The 14921-nt window shown below is 46.3% G+C and overlaps 1 protein-coding gene across 1 annotated transcript; it reads right to left on the reverse strand.

Annotated features, from left to right (window-relative positions):
• Positions 1-710: 710 nt before the first annotated feature.
• GREM1 (gremlin 1, DAN family BMP antagonist) lies at positions 711-13082 on the reverse strand. The gene is made up of 2 exons (XM_059372456.1): positions 12801-13082; positions 711-4762 (listed from the first exon to the last, which is right to left on the reverse strand). Exons 1-2 carry the CDS (start codon positions 12965-12967, stop codon positions 4207-4209), a joined length of 723 nt encoding a protein of 240 aa, XP_059228439.1. The 5' UTR covers positions 12968-13082; the 3' UTR covers positions 711-4206.
• Positions 13083-14921: the final 1839 nt, after the last annotated feature.

Below are 14921 nucleotides of genomic sequence, written 5' to 3' on the forward strand. Positions count from 1 at the left end.
TAAAATCAACGAAGACTGGGGAACAATTCAAATAAAATCTTTAGCAGAGTCTGGCCCAAGCACTCCAGACCTAGTTGCTGGGATTTTTATCACCATTGTCAGAGCACCGATGCCTCCTAGAAATCTCATAGCACATGTCCAAGGAGGAAGGGACCTCAGAAATCTGCCAGTTCCACTGCAAACCCAGGACATTAATTCGCTTTACCTCACGTCCCTATTAAATGAGCTCCAGCATGTGTTTTCATACTTCTAAGCACCAGGAATTCACCATCTCAAAGGCACCTCATTGTGTTGACAAATCACTCTCATTATCTTCCTTCTAGTGAGCCCCAAGTCCTTCTTTCATTTTCCCCTTGAACACTTTTCAAAATTGAGCTATTACCATTTCTTGAGAAGTTGCATGACAACTCTTTCCTTACTGAAGGGTTCGGAAAACACTTCCCAGTCTTCTTTCTAACTTTGGGGAAGAGGCTGATACTTTCTGTTGCACATCAACTCCTACCCCCTCCTACCCCCTCCAACCCCCACCCCGCCTTCCCCACCACCACCAACTGCCATGCCCTAAGGTATACTCCTAAAACCTTAAAGGCCTAGTTGGAAGAAATAAGTTCCTTTTGAGATACAAGATATCTATTTATCTCTTTCCTACCTCCCTTCCCATGATAAATGAATCTCTGTTCTGTGAACACAACCAGTTCAACACACACATGTACACATACACACACAAAGAGTTTCAATTTATTGGTTTGCTCTTTGGGAACGGTGATATAGAACATAATTGGGATTAAAATCAAATTCTAGTTACAGATTCATAGAACTTTGCTTTAAACCAAATTAACTTTTAAGAGACTATTAAATCGCCTCTCATCCTCATACATTAACAAAGTAACTCAATCATAATCTATATAATCCTCTGTTGGTTTTCCATGATTAAAGCACACATAATACATAATGCAATTGATATTAAATATCTTGAGAATGACAAGTCAATAGAACTCCTTCCACTCTTAAGCATTAGCTGGTCATTTAGACATGTTCTGTACATACACTTTTCATTTAAGATTTTCTCCTTCAAAGGACTTGTGAACTATTCATTATTATGTGCTATTTGTATACACATGTCAGATGTCATCCAAAATTACATTTAAATTCTCTCTTCTTATTGCTTCAGAAATGTTAACCTTTAAGGAACATTCAATTTAAAAAAAAAAAAAAACAAAAGTTCAGGTCCTGACTCTTGCAACACATGTTCATATGTGTCAAGATTTTATTGTTTCCCTCTGACCTGATTAAAGCCTCCAACAACATACAATGTGCCACTTTCTTCTTTGCTCAACTCAGAGGAAGTCAAATAAAAAGAGAAAAAAACAAATGCTCAAAATCACAGTGACCAAGGATTTGAATTAATAATTACATTAAATAACCATAACTTTTTGTTTAACTATTCACATTCCACACAGTGGAAATTATCGTTTCCTCCAGATTTTTCACTTACATTTTTAACTTTGAAGAACTACAATAACAAAAAAACAACTTACAGACTCACAGGATGTGTGTTTTTCTCTTTTAATGCCAAGCACAAAGTGTATATCATAAAATTCATATTTGGTGTTTGGCATTATTTTAATAGGAAAGATTGAGATCACAAGTATCTTGCCATAAAAAACTCTACTATAATAATGAAAAAAACATACTTTTTCATCAGTGACTCCAATACAATATGTAATAGATATGGCACTGTCAATAAATGTTGGAAGACACACCATATTTTGCTAGTCTTAATATAGGCACAGTAAGAAAAGCAGACATTTCCCTCTTTGGCTAGCGCTGTTGGGGGGTTGTATTTTTTTTTTCAGGGTAGTTATGCTGCTGATTATCCCAGTGAAGTTAATTTTGAGGAAGTTCTCTTTACTTAAGCCAAATCCGACTTACATGCAAGACTGTGGTACAAGCTACTAAAAGAAGATTACTGCTGCCAACTTAAGTCATCTCTTTTTAACAAAATCGCATGCTTGTGGCAGAGTTAAGACAACAAGAGAAGTTCAATGTCTGCTGGTTCTGAATGTCATTTTCCTTTCTAGTGTGGTTTTACATGTTCAGCTCCTTCCCCCTTCTTTTCCTCTCCCCCACGCTCAAAATTCTGGCTTAGTATTTGTGTGCTTAATTAAATCCACTCTGTGCTTTTTTTGTTGGAGGATGTGGATGAGGAGGAGATTTAAGGCAGAGCCATACAGTGTATACGAAATACGCGGACCGTGTGTTCGGGCAAATTTGCCTCGTGTGGAAGCATCAGTAGTGAGTTCGAAAGTTTCAAAACTCGACCCGATATTCTGGGTGTTCAAGATAACTTCTGCCTCAAAGTATGGTTCTGGCTTAGCTGTTAGATGGAAGAACGCCACACCAAAAAAATAAAATAAAATAAAAGCAGGCTCTTTAGTGCAATGCTGGCACCTTAGATGGGCAACTAAAATGCTAAGTCAATGGTGCTTATTTCCCCTATCACACGTGACTTGGCTAGCAAGGATGAGAAGGTACAAGGCAAAAAAGGAGTTCTGGGGGGTGGGGACAGATTTACACAGAAAACCTCAGGCTTAAAGAGCCAAATCCAAACCGCAGTAAGGTCCACCTGCCCCACACTTTGGCCATCAGATAAATCCTAAGAAAGGATGGGGAGGAGCCAGAGTTTAATCAGTGGAGGGGTCTACCAGTAGGTTCTGGATGGTTACAATGTTGTCCGAATCTCAATTCTAGTAGAGAGACAGCTAACGCACCCAAATGCTCCGATTTTTTACCCCCAGATGCTCTGATTCTCAACTGGGATTTCTCATTAGACCCTGAGAAGGCAAGGAAAGATGGGGAGGACACATCCTTGACACTTCCTCCCCGTATTAAACTACTCCTTAGCCAGAGGCAGTCTCCTTTATTTCTTTATTCTCTTCTGGTCCCCTGCTCAATTTCCTACCAATGACTGAAACAAAAATAATATACTTCTAGCTCAAAAGGAGAAGACCCTCAACTCTCCCCTCTTAGCCCCGTTCACTGACAAGGACACTGAGCAAAGGGAAAATCTTTCTAAAACAGGGCTGTGGCTCTCACAGGCATTACACAGAAATAATAAGCTGGGAAAGAGGTGGTTACAACCAAGCAAAAGGAAAGTTACGGGGACCTTCTGCTTACGAGGTGTTCGTTTTCTTCCTATCGCTGCATAGGGGTTTCTGAACTATGTCTATTTTCTGCCTGAGGGGCGGAGTCTGGGGTGGGGGTCCTCTTGGTTTCGCTCACTGACCTGGTTCTGAAAATAAGAGTGGCCAATATTTATGTTTTAAGTGTGGTGTTGCGTTACAGCCAATGTCAGCATATCACAGTGACAGCCAAAGTTAGTGATTTTTTGGCAATTTCGTTTCTCCTCTGTTCACTTGGTTTCTGTTAAATACCAGGGGAAAACTCACTGAAGCATGGGTTGCACTGTTTCGGGGTTGGCCTTTCAAGACTCTGCAGGTCTCCCGCGGGAACTCGTGTTGCGTCCAACTGGTCCCCGCACCTGTCCGTCACACCCACCTCTCCCTCCTGTGTCCCTCTTGTCCTTTGCGCGCACACCAGCCTCCTGGAGTCGGAAGACCCTTCCCAAAATGAGAAACAGTCACGTCTATGATGGAATGAGCTAATTAAGAGTCCCGGGCAGAGAAGGATTTAGACTGAAATAGTCACTGAGATCCTAAGAAGGGATGGACTGTGGAAGGGGTGGGGGGAGGACAGGAAGAAGCAGGCGCAGGTGGAAATACCTTTTCCAAGTATAAAGCAGCACTAAAACAGGTCTCTTGCCCTCAGAGTAGCCTTTTGCATTAACATTCATTCAGAAAGGAGAATCTGGTCCTGGGAGGGCACGTGGAACACCCAGGCAGAGGCTGACCGCAGCCCCGCCCCTTTTCACGTGCCTCCCCCAGGTGCGGGCTTTCCGTGCCAGCCCCCTGGAAGGGGACACGTTTGCATAATAGGAAGCGTCCTCCTCTGGCGTCTGCCACGCCCCCCCCCCAGACACCCACGCACACTCATGCACACAAACTACGCACTAGCAGGCTCCGGTCAGAAGGCAGCTGGTGGTTCTTCTTGCTTGTAAGTTGAAGCCAAGTAAGAATCAGGTCGTTTTAGGTCTGGCTCTGGGTCCGCCTGAGGCTGCATCCCTAAGACAGGCTGGGTGTGCCCACCTTAATCCAAATCGATGGATATGCATCGACACTGTTTGACTCGCGTGACCCTCTTCTTCTTGGTGGGCGGCTGCAGTTCGGGGCAGTTGAGCGTGACCATCATGGTGGTGAACTTCTTGGGCTTGCAGAAGGAGCAGGACTGGAAGGAGCCTTCCTCCTTCCGGATGTGCCTGGGGATGTAGAAGGAGTTGCACTGGCCGTAGCAGAAGCGGTTGATGATGGTACGGCTGTTGCAGCCCTCCTCGTGGATGGTCTGCTTCAGCGGCTGGGTTTTGCACCAGTCTCGCTTCAGGTATTTGCGCTCGGTCACGTGCAGGGCCTCCTGGCTGGACTCCAGCACCTCCTCCCCGGGCATGGCAGTGCCACGGCCTTGGCCACGCCCCCGATTCCTGGAGCCCGGTTGCTGGGGAGACTGAGTCTGCTCGGAGTCATTGTGCTGGGCCTTGTCTGGTGGAGGGATGGCCCCTTGGGACCCCTTCTTCTTCCCTTCGGCGGTAGGCAGGAGGGTCCCCAAGAGGAGAAGCAGGGCTCCCACAGTGTAGGCCGTGCGGCTCATGCTAACAGAGGGAAGCACAGAGAGGGGAGACACAGGAGACAGACAAGTCAATTTGAAAATTAACAGCAGCTAATGTTTTATCAGGCACTTCTTAGGCCCTCTATGTAAGACATTTCATTTCCTTCTCACAAGATCTCTATGAATCTGGTATTATCATTCTCATCCCCCACCTAGCAGACAAGCCACTGAGTAGCTTGCCCCGGGTCACCGGTGAATAAGGCAAGATGGCCACTCAGCCAGGCCCTACCGCTTCATGGCATGTCCTCCCACCGCAGTTCCTTCCCTGCTGCGGATACCAATCACTTCGGAGTTACCTTGTGGTCACGTAATTCATTCTTGTATTGGGCCGAATTACCTTTGTACCTCTCTGGGGAAACCCAATTTTCTGTTTAGTTTTACAGCAAGGCAAATCAACCTCACTGTCCAGGTTACATCAGCCAGGAAAGGACCCCAGTCTCCTTTTCTCCCCCAGCTGGCGTGAATGCTTCTTGAATTGTGCCTTGTGTGTTTGGCTGGATGCTTGGATGTTCGCTGATAGCAGACCTTCCAAGGAGAACCCAGGCAGAGCCAGGCAAGCTGTGCAGGGAGGGAGAGCACTTAGCAAGAACAACACTGGATCCAAAGTCAAGACTGGGTTTCCAGTCCAGGTCTTGGGGCGACAACTTACCATCGGACCTTGAGAAAATCACTTTGCTTCTCGAGAAATGACTTCTTGTAAGCTCATCTCCCCAGAGAGGTTGTTCAGATCAAATTTGAGGTTCAAACAAAAGCAGTTTGAGAACTAACCAGATCTATGGCAGGGTCTCAGACACAATGAATTACCTTTCCAGAAAGATCACATTAACTCCTAAGACTCCTGGACTTCTCACTTGATCTCATTTTTAAATGGGCATAGCTATTGATTATATCATTCATGATATCATGATAGACAGTTTTCTATCTTTAAATGATGAAATATGTCATTTACATGTGCGTGTCTCTGTGTGTGTGTTTCATCTGAGGTAGAAAATAGCATAAGAAAACAGGTATATGTGAAATAATTAATTATGGCATTAATAAATGCTGTAGACGTGTAGAATAAATTAATGATAGTGAATTATTGTGGATGGGCCTGGACTTAGACATGTCAGAAAGGGCAGTGAACAATGGCAAAAAAATTAGAGAAGCGGGGAAGGCAGAGGGAAAACTAATAAAACAGGAAAGCAAGGATGGAGAGACAGAGAAGAAATGGACTACGGAATCTAAATCAGAGAAAGGAGGGCTCCTACGGGGGCAGAGTGTTAAGGGAAGGTAGAGGGGACAGAAGAGAAAGAGGAGAAGCCAGAACATATTTTTTTAAGAGGGCAAGCATCACGCTATTGTGATTCTCTTGACACAGTGCCTTCCAAACCTCCAGGAGCAGAGGATCGCCTGGGGGTATTGTTAAAATGCAGATTCTAATTCAGTCAGTCTGCCTTTCTAACAAGCTTTGAGTAGCAAGGCCTGTAGCTCTGGCAACCTCCGGGCACAGAAAAGAGTTATTAAAATGTGGAAGGATTTTCTTTTCAAAGAGCGCAATTGCAAATTCACAGCTCTCCTCTCGGGCCTTCTAACCAAATCTGACCTGCATCTTGAGGCTTCCCCCATTCCCCAGCCCCCGTGCCCCACCATGATTCTGAACCTAAGGGCAGATCTGTGAGTACCCATTTCCCTGTTCTCTTTTATAGACCAGCATTACATATAATAATAAGTGCAATTTAATAGTAACCTTATCACATCCCCCCAAAGAGCTGTACGAGTTGGTATGATTAGCTAAAGCAGTCACCTTTCAAAGACAAAGGCCTTGCGGAATCTACATTCTCTAAGTAACAGTCCCTGTAAGTAAAGACCATGCAACCCTAAGGTTAATGTCGAATTAAGATAACTTAATATTAAATTTAAAATATCCTTAAATGGCACCATTTTTCTAACATTAACCTAATACTCTGGGGCAAGTTAAAGTTTGGAACTGATAATGTGACATTTAGCTCCTGTTCTTTCGACTGTAGACTCCCTGGCTTTTGTCAGTTTATGTTACAACATCCCTGTTCTTTAAACAGAGCCTTTTTTGCCTCAACAACAAAAAAAATTAATTTCCTTGTTTTGTCTTTAAAAATCACTCATGAGAAAAATCCAGTTATAAAACAGTGCTGATTTTCTACAGAGACCAGCATAACTTGAGCCATGACAGTTCAGTCTCCTAAGCAAATACATTGTGAATTTGAGAAGCTTTAACAAATTTCTTCTATTTGTTTAATTGGGGAGCAGGACCTACACTAAAATTCAGTCTGCCCATTTCAAAGAGGAGCACAGGAGACAGCCCTAGGCTTACACCCACAGTCTTCCCTCATCCCTACTGAAAATGGCCCCAAGGACAATTCAGCCCTCCCAGAGCAAGACCCTTAGAGCCCAACATCACAGAGACCAATCTGAAACTGACTGGGAATATAAAATGCATGTGACAGTTCACGTCATAAAGCCATCCCCTCCCACAAACATCTGCCCAAAAAATGCAATTTCCTTTCTCCAGACCAACATAGGACTCTTTTTATGCTCGACTTTTCCTTCCTGGCATTTTCACATTGTCATTAAATAAATATCTAGTCCGAAGGTCGTGAGGACTTAGACATTGCCTTATCCTCAGCGCCTGGCTCAGAGTAGGTGCTCTTTTGTTAAATGAGTGCTTGTTATAGCCCACGTTGATTTACAGAGTCTCCCTTTTCATTTTAAGATGCTTCGTGTGTGCCGATGAGCAGCTGAGCCTAACACAATATTTTTGATTTCTGACTTGTAGGAGAGCAAACTCCTTCTAGCCTAGAAGTATCTTAATATTTGTTTTTCTTTTTCTAGGAAAACTTCAGATAGACACTACTTTTCACCTGGTCCCATGAAGAATGCTGTGGGTTTCATTTTCCAATTGAAGCCACTGTATTCCCTATGGCAGAAACCAACAATAAAGCAAGCAGTAAATTCACAATTAGTCAACAGTGGTTTTCAGTTTTAATTTAGACAGACTTCCTGTTCCTATGGGAGCTTTCGAACCCCGTAAGCCAAAGGGGTCTAGAATGACAGACTGTTTTCTTGTTTTGGGGGTTTTTAAAGAAAAGTAAATTTTTCTCAAAATAAGATTTATTAGGTGTGGAAAATGTTATAAAATGGTTTTTCATGTCTTAAAAAAGGCAACTTTTTAAGATCTTTAGTGCTTACTGTGAGGCTTTTGACTCTTTAAAACTTAAAATTAGCTATTTGGAGAAAAGTAAAAACCAACTTCAGGAATCTCAATCAACACAGACCTCAGCTTAAAGAACAGTGGTTCTCTGAAGGACTCTGCACATTCCTCATGAGTAAGAGTTAGAAGCTTGAGAATTCTAGTAGTGCTAGAACCAGGGCTCTGTCAAGTCATTGTGGTCAATCACCCAACCTCCCCCCCCACACACCACAGACTGGTCATGATTACTCAGTGAAGAAAAAGGGACTGTTTTGCTCTTAAAATCCCAGTTGTATTGCCACCAAATAATCCGCACTTTGTAAATATCACAAGCATGCAGGAAATCATGAAGATGTAAATTTCTCGAAGACAGTTCTTTTCCATATCAACACCTCGCAGAAAACCCCATTATCAAAAATCAGTCTAAATCCTAATCAAACCTCAGGTTCCTATGAATTATCCCTCATGCCCAACCATGAGCTGCAAACATTTTTGGTAATTTGCATCCATGAAATGACCCACTGACATCATTGAAGTCGAGCTGCAGTTTGTGGGTCCAGAGTGCATCAGGACACCCACAAAGACCTCCCTTTATACTTGTTGCAGACAACATTCTTCTTTTCAAACCCTGCCTCAACTTCTCCTTAATGCATTTCTGTTTTCTCCACGTAATGTGATTTTTCGTAGCAAGTTTTTTCGGCAATTGCTCTCCATCAGCAAGACCTACCTACCCTTACCATTTTTTCCCTTTACTACTGGTCCTCGCCTCCAATCCACTTGTCCCAGAGCACATAGATACTCTCAAGGCAGTTCTTCTCTACCTGATGCTTTTCTTCAGGTTTCCCTTAGTGATCAAGAGAAAACATCCGCACACAGGATAAGCCAGATCAGCCACCTCTGTCCGGTGTAGGTCATGGTGATTTAGTCCAATCTTCATAAGGTTCTAAGAACACAATCGTCTAACTCTAAGGAATCAGAAATAAAAATGCTGTGTGTGACCTGTGTCCAGTACTCTCAATGTCTTTCGGAAAGATTAGGCCAGCTCCTTGGGGCACCCTTCTTACCGTATTTCTCATTTTAGCTAATCGACCTGCTTATAATCAGTTAAATGGAGTGCTGAGTGGGAATTACAGGGAATTGACAATGGGTCAGCAGGCCAGATGTCTATGCCTGAACATCTGATCCACTCCTGATGAATTAAGTTTTAGAAAGACGTTCAACAGGCATGACATCAAATTATTCTCTCAGTAGAAGAAAATAATTAAAGTGACAGCAAATGCTCTAAATGCAGGCCAGATTTTAGAATAATCTCTTCCTTTTTCTCAGAACTAAATCTTTGAGAAGGGAAAGGTTATTTTTAACTTGATCTTGAATTTTTAAAAAGATAGCTTTTAGAAGTTAAGTAGAGAATTTCGTAAGACTACACTGGGTCATTTTTTTTTCCCCCAGACAAATCGAAAAAAGAAGATAGAAGAATTACTTGCTGGCAAACTAGTAGAAGATAAAGTCTCATCCTGTATGAGTCACAAGACCCTAACTACAACCTCCCTATTTAGAAGACCATTCAAGCTAAATCAGGTTGGCCACCCATATCACACAGGACAGAAAGGAAACCTCCAGGTGGTTAAGTATCTCAACAGCTCTATGCCCACTGGAAGATTTTTTGCTGAAATGAATGATTGTATGCAATTTTTGAGGTCAACAGAAAACAAGTTAGAAAGTAATAAATATTCACTGAGCAGCACTATTGAGAGTTAATCAGTAGGTTCTGTTTTGGGATGCAAGACGGGTGGTAGTATTTATATGCAGGGAATTCAGGATTTAATTTCAGAAATAACTTGTAATATATCTGGTGCCATATCATGTTACTGCTTCTTCCAATACCACCGCTGATAATAAGAATTATCTCTATTTTTGAACCCTGAGCATGTATGCTAAGCATTGTGCATAAATCAGACTGTATTTTATCGAGAGAACATGAGGTAGATAATATTGTCTTCCCTTTATCAAGCAGGGAATCCAGAGTCAGAAAAGTTAGGAATCTGCCCAAAGTCAGACAGCTCCTCAGTTGGAGAGTAAGGGCTAGAGACCCATTCTACTGAGCCCCCAAACGTGTCTTTAATCACTGTTCTGTGGACACCCGGCACAGTTCTTAACAAGGGACACGTGAACTTGTTTTTAATACAATACAGTTTGAAGAATATTGTAAGTCAAGTAATTATCTAGTTTGTATCTTCATGTTCACATGTGAAAAAAAAAAAACAAAAAAAAACTTCTGTTGTCCCAGGAATTATTGTTGTGCTTTGCATTTCTAAGAGCATATGTTAAAACTAAAGAAAATTCCTTGCAGATGTAAGGCATGGGCTGGTAACACTTGTGATCTGTGCCTTTCAGTTGGATGCTACAGTTACTTCCCCTCACCGCCCCCCACCACCACTTTTCGTTACATAAAAGGGTTAGGTTTTCCCTTCAGTCCTTAACTCTCTATTCTAGGACATGCTCCAAGCTTCGTTGTTGACAAGCATTTCTTCGGAAAGGGGTCTGTGGCATAAAACTTCTTGGCCTTATTTCACTTGTGATACTTGAACATTAAGAGCAAGACAGAGGGTTTCAGTTTAGAAGACAAGGCAGGCAGCTCTGGTTCAAAGATGTGAGAACTCAGTAGGTTTCTACTCTCCTCTGTGCAATCATTTCCATAAAGGCTGTGTCAGCCAAATAGGATTTCCTATAGATCATGGGTTACCAAAACATTTCACTCAAAATGCACTTTTAAGAAAATAGAAAACCTGTAAAATTACAAAGTTTCCAAAAGACTTCAATTCCTACAGTGACCTGAGGGTTAAGCGCACACACACACACACACACACACACACACACAACTACAGTTCTAAAGAACCCTTTAATAATTAGTTAGTACTACAATTGCAGAGTGTAGTTTACCCAGTGATAGCAATAAAATCACCTACTGTTGTAGACTTGTTGCTTTGAAATGCCCATCTCTTCAAGTCCCCCAGCACCCCCTTCCAAAAGAAAAGAAAAGAAAAGAAAGGAAAAGGATCGAAAAGGAAAAAAAAAAAAAAAAAAAAAAAAAAGAGGGGGCAGGGGCTGGAAAGCCCTGGGGTGAAAGAAGACTCCTAACGGGGGACTGGGGTTATCTTAACCTCTTCTCTGCTATTTATTTAAGTTGTGTGTACAGCCAAAAGGAAGCCCCCACTCTGGGGTCCCTGGGACAGCTTAAATCCCCGTGACCCACTTAACACAATAGATTGTTTTAATCAACTCGTGTCCTGGCACCATCTCGAAAGGGAACATAAACAGACGCGCACATCGCTCAGATCTACTTTTTCCAGCGGGAGATCCAATTACCTACCAGTGGTCGCCTCTCTGCCCTCGTATCATTTAAGGAGAGATTTTAACCCCTAACGTCGGGGCTGTATTTCTGTGTAAAAAAAATTGCTGGGGTTCAAAGTAGGCAGAGGAGGAGAAGGCGGCAGCAGGATTCAACCCGGGGAACCGTTCAGGCCAGCTCCGGGCGCGCAGCAAGGGCTTCAGGGCAGAAGCCCCGTCACCTCCTGTCTGCCCCCGCCTCGCCCGGGGACTGTCGCCAGAGCCCGCTGCGGGCAAACACCCGGCTGGGGCGCCCCCAAGGCGGACCTGCGATCCGAAGGCAATGCCAAACCAGAGCGGTGGCGAGTCCGTTCTTCCCAAGCCTGAAGTCTACAAATCGCTCCGGCCCGCAAGGTGACAGCCCCAACTCCCCCTCCGACCCCAGGACTGGCGACGGGGTCACCGAGACGGAGAGGGAGAAGAGACGACGACTGGGGCGTCTAAGCCGCCAGTCCCGCATCGTCCGTCGCTAGCAAGACTCAGCGAGGAAGGCGGGGGCCTCAAGGACACAAACTAAGGAGTACAGGGGAAATGGGACCGGGCGGCTTGGCGCTACCTGGCCCCCGGGCGTCCGCGCTTCAAGCGAGGCGCGAGTGGTGCGGGGAGAAGCCTGAAAGAGAGCATCCAGAGCCCACGCGGGCCCAGCCGGCCGGTGGATGTGTGCGGTGTTTGTGGTGTGAGCATTGCAGGCTCGCTGGACTCTGGGTCCCCGACCGCGTACAGCCCTTCAGCAGACCCGTTACCCGACGCTCCGGTTTCCACCGCGGCCGAACTCCGCGGCTCTGTTCTCGCCCGAGTCTCCATCTCACCTTGACGATGGGCCAGTGGACCCTCCGCTGAGTCTCCGGTTCCTCCAGCCCACCGCGGGATCACACCTGGGACTCCCACCGGAGCCCCCAGAGGTCCCGAGCGGAAGCGCCGGGCTTCGGACACTTGGCCCCTCTCTGTGCGCTGGCCCCGCGGTCCGGGGTCGAGCCGCAGGGCCCGGCTGCTGCCCACCGCTCCCGCTCGCCACCCCTCCGCGCTCGAGGGGCGCCCACTAGGGCTCCGCGCCTATGAGGTGCCGGCGGGGTTGGCAGGAGCGACTGCCACACGCACCAGCAGCGCGTTAGCTGGGCCCCGGGAGGTGGATGTGGGATGCGGGGCAATAGCTCTCGCTCCTGACATCCTCCTTGCCAGGCTTTCCATGCGGACAGCGCAAGGTGAGGTTACGGCAGCCAAGACGGTGGCGGGCAGAAGTTTTCTGCATAATTCTGGAGTTTTCTGCATAATTCGCCCTGGGGAACCGCGGCCTCCGTCTGCGCGTCTGGAGGGCGACCGCGCGTCTGCACCAAGCGGGACGCGGGAGTCTTTTGACGGGACCCTTGCGCTCTCTTTCTCTCGCTCTCATTCTCTCACTCACTGGGACGGGAGCCTCTGCACTCACCTGTCAGTGCTGCGGGTCTCCGGGGCCTGCGCTCTCGACGCGGGGCGCGGTGTGCGACCGCGGCCCGAGCCGCCCCGGCTTGGCGTGGGGTCAGCCAGACAGAGAGTACGGCTCTCGCTGCACACTGGGTCGCCCGGTCCGCGGAGGGCGCACCGAGTGCGGGGCATCGCGCCGTCTCCGGTTTAAATGCCGGCAGCCGAGCCGGACGCCCGGGGCCGCGCCTCTCCATTGGCCAGGCGCCGCCGCCGCCGCGGGACCCGCTATCCGCCCCCTTTCCCGGTACTGCCCCCGCCCCCCCGCACCCCTCCTGCCTCCCCGCGGGGTCCCCTCTCCGCCTGCCTCGCCTCTTTGTCTGCTCCCCCCGCCCAGGCCGGCTGGGAGAGGTCACCCCAGGGAACCGCGCCTGGAATGCACAGCAAATCACATTTTCCGCTCCCGTTGGAGGGGGAAGCGCGGGAGGAAATCCCCCCGGCTCCAGGCCCCTCATTCCTCGTCCGCCCCAGGCCTGGGCTTTTCCTCTCGCCGGCCCCGCTCTGCCTGCGTTGGCCCCGCAACGCGCTCGGTCGCAGAAGCTGCCCTGGAACGAGCAAGATCTCCGTGGGATCTCGACAGACGAGGCGGTTCTGGCCCCGTGGCGGGAGCGGGCCTGCAGGATGCTCTGGTTGAACGGTCGCCGCGGCTCCGCCGCGGCTCGGCCGGAGGCCCCCAACTTCGAGGGCGCTGACCCCCGCGCCCCCGTTAACCCTGGCGGGCTCGCCGGCCGCCAGCAGGAGCCTGTCTCCAACATGACACCCTCCTCTCCTCGCCCGCCGCGGTTTCTTTCAGCTCAGATGCTGACGGCCTCGGCCCCGGAGTGTACAGAAGGGAATAACAGGGGGGGAGAGTAAACCTTAAAGGACCCTCGCAAATCAAGGTTTCCATTTCTAAGCCATCTTTAAACGGGAGAGAACAACAGCTATACGAGAAGAGGCTTTCTGTAGCATGTTCAAGTTGAACAAATGAGGAGGATAAAACGTCAGGCGAGGAAGGTACTTCCCAGGAATATAAGACCAAAAAAAAAAAAAAAAAAAAAAAAAACCCGTTTGTGAAAAGTAGGCGTCACATTCTGTATTTATTACTGAGAACCCGATGGATAGCAGCGAACACACTCAGTGCATAAATATTTTTCGAAAGATGAGCGAACACTTTCATTTGTTCTCTTAGCTTGAAAATTGGTTCCTCAAAGAAGCCGTAAATTCTGTGTGTCGAAGTTATAGCCCGTGCAAAAATCAACCCGGCTGCGAGGTCTGCAGACCGGCTCCACCAGCCAGGTCAGATGATGGCTTCAGAAAAGAAAAAGAAAAAAAAGGGGGGGGGGGGGTTATAGAAGGAAATGTGAAGGTGCCTGTGCTCGCTAAAGCAAAATAAACAAAACAATGAAACCCAACAAAAGGTACTTGGGAAACAGTCCTGATTTAAGCACTTGGCTAAGAAAACAAAACAAAACCCCAGAACAGCATGATTTTTTTCTCTTTAGGCAGTCATTGTAAGGAAGCTGCCAGAAACACCTACTAGATACTCTGAAGAACTTGAAATCAATTTTTCAAAATAAATGAAACAAGAAGGAAGTCTGCAATAAATCAATGTCTGTCTAGAGAATCTTCATCAGGGGGATGTTTTGTTTGTGCAGTCTGCACTTTCTACCCATAAACTCAGTGCTCCACTTGAAATTTAGTTTCCAATAATTTTTTGTTAAATCATCCCATGCAGTTTGTAGTTGCTTGCAGAAGATGAACATTCAACAGGGCTTAAAGGTTGAGGCTGGTGGAGTGGGCTAGAGGAGATTAGGGGAGGTCAGAAATATACAAAATGTTTAGACAAGTAACAGTCCAGCCAAAGCCCACCACCAATCTGTAGAAGCCAACTGTTCTCTTTGGGAGTCAACTCAGAAGAGAAAGGGGCATATTTTACAAATGCCATTAACTCCTAATTCAAAATCAATGTTTTGGTCACCTCCCCCCCCCCAAAACTCATAAAAACTGCCCCAAATAAAAACACATTGACAAGGGTTTTCCTTCCGAATTGGAAGTAATTGTTTTGGAACACTGAGACTGTAGTTTGATATATTTCAATCTGTGACTC

The sequence above is a fragment of the Mustela nigripes genome, chromosome 13, assembly GCF_022355385.1.
Source record: "Mustela nigripes isolate SB6536 chromosome 13, MUSNIG.SB6536, whole genome shotgun sequence".
Lineage (NCBI taxonomy): Eukaryota > Metazoa > Chordata > Mammalia > Carnivora > Mustelidae > Mustela > Mustela nigripes.

Bases quoted from the DNA above. Each gene is read 5' to 3' on its own strand.
- GREM1 (XM_059372456.1), bottom strand. From the start codon at position 12,967: ATGCCCCGCACTCGGTGCGCCCTCCGCGGACCGGGCGACCCAGTGTGC. The intron at 4,763-12,800 runs GTGAGTGCAGAG...TCCCTCTGTTAG, and splicing joins GAGACCCGCAGCACTGACAG to CATGAGCCGCACGGCCTACA.